The 9,715-nt window shown below is 34.2% G+C and overlaps 1 protein-coding gene across 1 annotated transcript; it reads left to right on the forward strand.

Annotated features, from left to right (window-relative positions):
- Nucleotides 1-4,230: 4,230 nt before the first annotated feature.
- On the forward strand, nt 4,231-4,962 carry LOC132725556 (uncharacterized). Its single transcript, XM_060710692.1, has one exon. It carries the CDS (start codon nt 4,231-4,233, stop codon nt 4,960-4,962), a length of 732 nt encoding a protein of 243 aa, XP_060566675.1.
- The last annotated feature ends 4,753 nt before the right edge of the window (nt 4,963-9,715 follow it).

Here is a 9,715-nt window from a genome sequence, read left to right on the forward strand (position 1 = left end):
AACAAGAAAAAGAAAAACGAAAAGAAAACGAGAAAATGTCATCAATTAAACTTCCAAAGATAGATATGATCAGTTTTAATGGTGACAAACAAGATGGACAGAATTTTGGGACAGCTTCCGAAATGCCTGTACATAACAACAAATACATATCAAATGTTGAAAGTTTAACTATCTGAAGGGAAAACTAGTTGGCAAAGCAAAATCTGCGATACAGGGTTGGCATTAACTAGTGACAATTACATAATGGCGGTGGATATCTTGAGAAAGAGATTTCGGTAATACACAGGAAATTATTGACTTGCATTACAGTCAGCTTATTAACATTCCAATCGCCTACAAGTAAAGTCAATAGTTTACGATGTTTGCTTTGATGGTGTTGATCAACATATAAGGAGTTTGGAAGTTTTAGAAGAAATGTAAACCAGGACATAGTAGTATCTATAGTAAATCAAAGTTGCCTGAAGATGTGCTAGTACATTTGGAAATACAAAATGGAACTGACAAAAGATGGACAAATTGTATGCTTAATTGTAGCACGTGAAAGAGCCCTAAACAGGAGCTTCTAAACAAAGAGACAATACATCTTTCAAAAACATTCAACGCAAGGTCTTTCACACATAACAAAAGCAGAAAGTACATATTACAAAGGACCGTACAGAAAACATCAAACGCAGGCGCTAGTTTCTACTTCTAGACAACAACGGAAGCCAGTCAGCACCGTCGTGCATCCAATTTAAACGGTGCCGAAATTTTAATAAAACCTGGAAACGATGAGTGTACTCATACAAGACAATAAGTTTAAAGAAAAAGATCGCAAAAAAAGGGGGAGTTGTTTCAGGTTTTCCTTTAAAAGGAAAAGGGCAATTTTTTCTTTAGATTTTAAATCAAAAAAGAAAATGGGGGTGTACTGGGGCAAAAAGAAAAGCCCACCATTTTGCAGCTTGTGTCCAAAGAAAATTCACCGTCCAAAAGGACAATTTCAAAATATGTCAACAATGTTATATTTGAATTAAAACAGCCAAAAAATCAAAATAAAAATTTTACAAACTCAAATTTTAAAGTAAGAAAAAGATAAAAGGAAATGTAATGGAAAAGGGAAAAGGGGTTTTTATGCAAATGCACTAACCAAAAAAAAAAAAACCCCCAAATGGGGAAAAAAACTGATCAGAAGTACGGGGTTTTTAAATTTATTCTGGGTCGCATCGGGAAACTATAATTTTTTAAAAAAATTTAAAATCAAAGGGTTATGCCTTTAAAAGGGGAAGGGTTTTAACAAGGAAAAACCATGTTTTGTGAAAATTTTCGGGAATAACAAAAAGGGAAAAACAATTAAAACAAAATACGTAAAGGTTGATGTGAGGGGGTAAATAATGGTAAATATTGGCCCAAATTCCTGCCCTTAGGGTTTTTTAATTTTGTGGTTTAATTACAGAAAGGGAAAAAAATCAGATTCTTTTTTTTCAGATAAAAAGTGAATGGGTATTTTAAACACTTTTACAATTGGGGGACACCATGCCAAAAAAGTGAAACTTCGTCAATTGAGTTCTTTTTGGAAAGACTACTACCCAAAAATTTGTAAATGGTGAAAAAATTAGAAAATTTAAAAATGGACTTTTTTTTTGCTTTCCCTCTAAATTTTGGGTGGAAAATAAGTGGTAGATAAAGGGACACATAACGATGATTCAAATGGCACAATAATTTGCTCATTCCAACATATGGCAGTAAACAGAACAGTACAAATGCATTCACCTACTAATAGATTATGTAAACTCATCACCCAAAGACAAACTAGAAGGACTTTTGAACGTTGAAAAGTATTGGAATTGTAGATAAAAAGAGTCACAAAAGAAGACGATTAGTCAGGGAAAGACTTTACTAGAACGCTTTTAAGTATGAAAACGGCAGAATACCAAGTAAAGTGGCCCCCGTGGAAAAATGAGTGTCCCGATTTACCGACAAATAGAGATTTAAGCATTAGGTAGATTAAATCAACAGTCAATCGTATGAAAAACATCCAGACATATTACAAAAGTCAATCATAATGTGATTCAAGATCACTCCAGAAAGGTATAATTAGAGAAGTCAAACCAAATAAACCAAACGTACTGTGCATTACCTAGCTCACCATGGAGTCATTACACCACAAAAACAACAACCAAACTTCGGGTAGTATACGATGCATCGGCAAAGACTTCAAAAGAAAATAACAGTCTGAACGACTGCTTGTATCGCGGTCCTGTTATGGTTCATGACTTATGTGGAATATTGTTGAGATTTCGAAAACATCCGATCGCAATTGTAGCCGACATCGAGAGGGCGTTCCTTCAAATAGAACTTTCAAGGAGATCAACGTGATGTTACAAGGTTCTTATGTTAAAAGATGTTGACAATCCAATGACTAACGCATGTAACATACAAGAGTTTCGCTTTTGTCGGGTACCGTTTGAGTAGTGTCAAGTCCTTTTCTTCTTTGGTGCCACAATTGAACATCATTCTTGACACTTTTCATAATGAAATATCAAACAAAAATAAAAAACGATATCTACGTGGATAATATGATAACAGGTGCAAAAGACATAACAGAAGCGAAGATTTCTTTATAAAGATGCAAAAAAACTATATTCAATGCTGGATCTATGAATCTAAGAGAATGGGCTTCAAAATAATGAAGAGGTCAATTCACTCTTTTCTCCTGAAGACCATGCAGAAGTGAAATCAATGAAAGTGCTAGGGCTTGAATGGAACTCGGAAAGTGATACTCTTTCATATCGTTCTGCAAAAATTGCTATGCCATAGTCTTCATGCTACCAAAAGGGAAATTCTAAAAATACATTGCATCCATTTTCGATCCACTAGGCTTGATTAGTCCTGTTATCCTTGATGCTAAATATTTTCTACAAGAACTGTGGAATAAACACCTAGAGTGGGATGATGCTCTCAGTGATGATGATCAAAAGAAATGGATCTCATTAGAGAAACAACTGATGAATGTGGAAATGGGTCTGTAATATCCAAGATCTATATCTGCAAAACTGTTTCAAAACTAGTTGGGAATATCGCATTGTATGGGTTTCTGCGATGCACATCACAAAAAGCCGTACGCTTGTTGCATGTATACTTACATCAACGGTCAGAAGATAACAACAAAAGTAGATCTCATCTTTTCAACAAAACACGTTTAGGCACCTTTGAAAAAGCTCTCAATTACAAGACTAGAACTCTTAAGCTCTTGTTATAGGTTTAAACGATGTTTACAGTTTTTGTTAAGAGTCATCTTCATTTACCAATACTTGATTCATCCATATGGACTGATTCGCAATGTGTTTCTACATTTGGTTACAAATACAAAAAAAGCAATTATCAGTATTCGTTAAAACCGTGTTAATGAAATAAGAAGATTATAAAAAAAATGTTACAATATCCTATTGTTCCATCTAAAGACAATCAGCAGATATTGCATCTCGTGGACACTTTGCCAAAATCTTAATGAAATAACAACTTTGGTGGGAAGGCCCAGCTTGGCTTTAAAAATGAGGCCAAGGTGAATGGCCCAATTTAAAAGTTCTCCGGTCATAATAGCAAAGAAGATAACAGTTATGAATCTGAGATACGTAAATTAAAGAAACCTAGTGGAGATTAGTTTGGTACAACCATCGCGTGGCACAAATACAATTGAAAACACTAAGTTCAGAATGAAAATACTGGTCCATTAACAATAAACAGGGCCCAACGGTTCTCTTCACGTTTACAAAACTTTTCTTAGAGTACTTGCTCTTGTGCTAAGATTTGTGAGAAAACTACAAAAGAAAAATACAACAAGGTTAATCACATGTGACGAAAAATTAAAGAGTCTGAAAAACATGTGGATAAGACACATTCAAAGAAAGATTATATTAAAGACGTATTTGACGCCATTTCTTGTGGTAAGCAAAACAATATTCAACAACAGCTTGGAATTTACATTGATACATACGGAATCCTACGCTGTAAGGGGCGACTTGAAAATGCTGACATAAGTGAAAGTGCACGTTGTCCGATACTTCTTCCAAAATATGACTGGTATACACGTCTTATTGTAGCTAAAACACATACAGAAATTTCATAGTGGTGTTTCACAAACGTTGTCTGTAGTGCGAAATCGCTTTTTGGATTCCGCATGGTCGTGCTATTGTTAAATCAGTGTTAAAATCATGTATGATCTGTCGCCGATTTGAAGGTGGCCCGTACAAGATGCCACCGTTTTGCTCATATCCAAAATCCCGTGTAACCGAAGGTATTCCATTTTCTAGAATTGGAATAGATTACATGGGTCCTTTATATTCAAAAACAAATAAAGACAGTGAAAAGAAAGTTTGGATTTGCCTGTTCACATGCCTTATGACGAGAGCAATTCACCTAGAAATTGTATGTGACATGACAACAGCTGAATTTCTCATGTGTTTCAGAAGATTTGTAGCACAAAGAGGTTCTCCTACCCTTATTATCAGTGACAATGCCTTACAATTTCGTACGGCAGATAAAATTCTTGATCATCTTTGGAATAAAATTCCTAAAAATGCTGAAATAATGAGTTATGTTTCAAATGCTGGTATAAAATGGATGTTTAACGTAGAGTTGTCTCCCTGGATGGGAGGCTTTTACGAAAGGCTAGTTGCTTTAGTAAAAAGGTCATTAAAGAAAGCCATTGGTAGAAAAATGTTATCAATAGTGCAGTTACAAACTCTTATTAAAGAGATAGAAGCAGTTATAAATTCAAGACCTTTAGTTTATGTTGGAGATGACCTGCATTCTAATATCCCTATCACTCCTGCTCATTTTCTGTCAAATAATCCGAAAATTGGGATTCCTGAGTTTGAAATCGACAGTGATGACGATTATATTCCAATTGAAAGCACAAAAGATAATTTACTTAAACTATGGAAAAAAGGGCAAAGGTTATTGGATATATTTTGTAAAACTTGATAATTGATTGCTGATCATCCATGCGCGAATTCTGTGCAACGGTACCAAACATTGATTGGGGATTTAATAATTGCCAATGCAAATTCACGAAAATCACGTGCAACGGTGTCCAAACATTATAAAAATCTCTTTACATTCCATATTTACTTCATTAGATTTTGGATGCTTACTGCGAAATAATCCAAATCAAGATGTATTATTGTAAATTTAAATTCTGTAGACGCTTTTATAGCAATTATAAATCATTACAACGACATGTCAAAGAAATTCATTCTCCGGAAAACAAATTTTACACATGCATTATAACTGGATGCAAAGTCAAACTAAAAAGGAGACACTACCTAATAAAACATTTAGAAAAGGTTCATCAAATGACAAAAAATGATGCAAAGAAATTGACATACAAAATCAACACAGAAATCACAGAAAATAACATCACAACTGAAACAAAACAAGTAAGATCACCCTATCTTCCAATGACAGAAAACATATTAGATGTTGAAGAAAATACAACCACTGCCGAAATATTTGAAAATGCAATGAAAGTAATCAACACAAATGAAGATATGGATTTCAACAATAATGAAATTTTTTATGCAAGAAAGATAAGTGCTGAAGAATTAGAGTTAGATATTCAGGAAAAATATCATTATGACGATTGTGATTACACATTCCTTTCGTACAAAGTCAAAGATACCATGAATATATTAGATACTGATAAAGTGCAACCTGATAACAGCATTTCATTGGACAAAGTGTCAAGATTTCAGTTAGTACCGTCTGGATTGCAGGACTACTTTAATATTGCAACCGACAGTCATTCAGATGATGAAGTCACAATTGTACTTTATGAAACTTAAAAACACATCTGGAATTTATATAAACATATGTTCATTAATTTAGTTTATTTCTTTTTTGCGGCGGGAATGTCGCGAATAACGCGAGTCATTGTGATATGAGCGGTGCTATCTCGATTGTTCACTTAAAAATCATGGAACGGTACCGAGGACGGTACTTCTAGAACGTGTTATTATTATAGTCACATGACAAGTATTTCCCGCTCCTTTTCAGACGGTATATAAGCGATCACACATTAATGAACAGTGAGAACGAAACGAAAAGTGCTAGAGTAAACTGTTAAAGAAAAATTAAATCTATTTTATAAAAAGTGACAATAAAAGGAATTACATTTTACAAAGTATTTTTTCTTGGTTATGCATAAAGTGATATGATAGATAAAATTATGAAAACTGTATACGTTGTTGTTACATTTGTAGTATGAGATGACTTAAAAGTTAATACAGTCCTCAAAAACAAAATCTGTCTCTACTACAGGAATTCTGAATTTGAATTCCAAATCATATTTCAAATACATGAAATCACTTGCGATTCACTCACGAGTCTTGTCGCCTAGTTTCTCCTATTAACTGTACTTCACATTTGAGGCAATACCACTTTTACTATAAAAATAACAAAATATTTAAACTATATTCAGCTTTGATTTCTAAGCTAAATCATTCTTAAAGAATTCTACATTTGCAAAAAAACGTAAATAAAAGATCGTTAACATCTGTACTTTTGCACTGCTACCGTCACCTGATTTCATAAATCACGATTGTATTCAAACCAAAAATCAACTTATATTCTAACTCGTTATAAAAAAATGTTATGGCTCAGAAAAAAAGAAAGAAAGAAAAAAAAAAGAAAAATGATAAAATAAATTGGATGGTCATTTCCTGAAAAAAACTAACTGTGTATTTCAGCACTGAATGTTGTTTTCGATAGCATTCTCACTTGCTCATTGGTAGATGATGAAATTTTATCATTTCTTGCATAACGTTTATTTATTCTATCAGAAAAACAGCAACAACACGTTCCCTTTACAAAAAAAAGGAATCAACGGCCACTGCGTAAAGATGCGAATAAGGAAACTTACCAACGATTAGTTCTTTTATTCGTTATCCATATATTAATGACGCAAAACATGTTTGGTGTTTTCTTCAATGTTGATCGACATAATCGATTTTAATAAATACAACTCTCTTTTGAAGTTTTATTTATTATTAAATACGTTCTAATTTATCTGTTCTTTACATTTAATCGTCGTATAAGTCAGATACAGTTACTGGTGTTTTCTTGAAAAGTGTCTTCTAACAGGCAATTTGTTGTTTATCAAAGCAAACTGTCTTGTTATGAGAAGAGACTTTTGAAGAAAAAAAAAACAAGAATAAAGATCAACAAGGCAAAGGAAACGTTCACAGGACGCGGCCCCCGACACACTCAAAACTTGTTCTGCATCTATTACATGAATTCCTTATAGTGTTTAAAACATCAGATGATATTTCAGCGGTTAAAATATATATTGTCATTAAATTCATAAATTCATAAAAGGGCTTAACTGGGGAAAGAATGCGCATTTAGAATACGTTATTTGACTGATAGAGAAATTCAGACACTTTTGTTACCTCCATTTTTATTGAAAAACAAATACATTACATTACGCAGCCATATAATAGAACAACTTTTATATTTTTTCATAGAAATGATTTTCCTGTTTAAGTTTATAAGACAGTTATTACATTCGATTGTACAGGAAGCTATAATAGCATATAGACTCACTCGACAATCCGTTCCTGGAACAGAACAAATACTTAGCAATGAATTCAAAGTTTCTTGCTCTCCTCGGCCATGCCGACACCTTTCCTGATGAAAGAAGACCTCCCTTATTATACTGGTTGTAACTGGTTCTCTCCTAGTGGTTAAAAAATAAAGGTCGAAACATTTTAATCCAATTATTTACATTATAATAAGAGGCACGATTAACAAATATAAGCCATTTTCTAGTTGCAGACGTTTAACAACATATATTTACCTGGCTGTAGCATTAATTCAAGGAAGTCATTAAGAAAGTCTGTCAAGAAGTAATAATTTACCTGAATTGTTTACGGAATTCACGAAGTTAAATATGTGAATTTATGAAGATGAAATCGGGAATTCATAAAGTCGAAATGGCCCTTCCGGTCTTTCGTACGTTTAAAAGGGTGATTTGTGACGAACCTTTCTCAAATCACCCTTTTTAACGACATCACTACTTTTATGTTTGCATGTGTGTGGAAATGTAAAGATATGAATTTTAAGTCAACCATACACTGATTTGTTAGGGTGATTGTATATATACTATTTTATCAGTGTTTTACCGCAGTCAACCTCATGTGGCATATTGTATATCAGAATGCGACATAAAATATGAAGATGGTGTATTTTATAATATACATTATGTATTTTATCATATATCAATAATACAGGCTTATCAATTTGGGCATTGTATTCATTCATATTTTTCTAATTATTCCCGTTGGTATATTTTTATATTAAGATAATACATGATTTGAATTTGCTCTCTGTGTAACAAATCTCATGATTAGACTAAAGAACAGGACCCAATCATTTATGTCAATGTCGGTAGTGACATCTCTTCAATAACTGTCAACTTGAAACACTAGTTATTTAGATGCTTTATATGATTTTCTGAAATAATTGGCATTTTATTTACGAGGTATGATCCAAAAAGTTCTTGTCCCGATATACTTCTAGCCACTACACTGGCATTTTCACACGATACGTCGATACCGATATCTTATTGAAGATTACTGACCGAGTTTTACGCGGTTTTACACTGATAAAGTAACAAAAAACACACTTTGATCAGTAGAGGGGTGTGTCATTTAGACCAAATTGAGAAAGTTGAAATCGGAGCCATCATTAAGTACCTCTGTAAGAAAGCCAAAGACATCCATGAAGACGTCATGGATACACTTTGGAATGAGTCCACTACAGTACTGTAAAAAATGGGCTGCTGAATTTAAGAGGGGCAGGGAGAGCATTGGAAATGATGAGCGGCCTGGGTGGCCACGAACGATAAAACTGCCGAAGCTGTACACGATCTGGTCACGTTCGACAGAAGGCGAGACCTGCGAAGCATTGCCAGGGAAGTGGGTATAAGCTTTGGTTCAATTCAGGCAATTCTGACTGATGTCTATGGCATGTCAAAGGTTTCCGATAGATGGGTCGCAGGACAGTTGACTGACGACCAGAAACAGATCAGGCTTAACATTTTAAGATATCTTTTGTCTCGCTTCAAGGATGAATCTGGTTTTATCTACCGGATGAAACATGGGTCCATCACTTCGATTTAGAATTAAAAAAAAACAGAGCATGCAGTGGAAGCACCCTGGCTCACCCCTCCGAAGATATTCAAGAGGATGCCTTTAGCAGGGAAGATAATGGCTTCGATATTTTGAGATAGTCAGGGGATAATCATGATTGAATATCTTGAGCACGGTCGTACCATAAACGGTACGTGCTATGCAGACGAATTGAGACGTCTGCGTCAAGAAATCGCGTGTAAAAGGAGGTGCAAACTGACTCAAGGCGTTCTGCTCCTGCACGACAACGCCCCAGCTCACACATCCTAAGTTGCGATGGCTGCTGCTGCTGAAATTCTTCCCCATCCCCCATATTCTCTGGCCTTCAAAATCAAAATTAAAGCAGAATAATTATGCAAGATGGATAGCAGACCACAAGCTAAATTTAATGTTAAGTATTATACAAAGATGACAAACCACTATCTGCATAAGTTTGATGTCAAAATTATTTTATATTTATCATGATGTGACTTACACATACTGTTCCGCTACCAACAACAATCACAAAAGTAATCAAATCCAATGCAAAATGTAATCTGTATCATTCA

The sequence above is a fragment of the Ruditapes philippinarum genome, unplaced genomic scaffold (assembly GCF_026571515.1).
Source record: "Ruditapes philippinarum isolate M1 unplaced genomic scaffold, ASM2657151v2 ctg1354_1_1_1_1, whole genome shotgun sequence".
Classification (NCBI taxonomy): domain Eukaryota; kingdom Metazoa; phylum Mollusca; class Bivalvia; order Venerida; family Veneridae; genus Ruditapes; species Ruditapes philippinarum.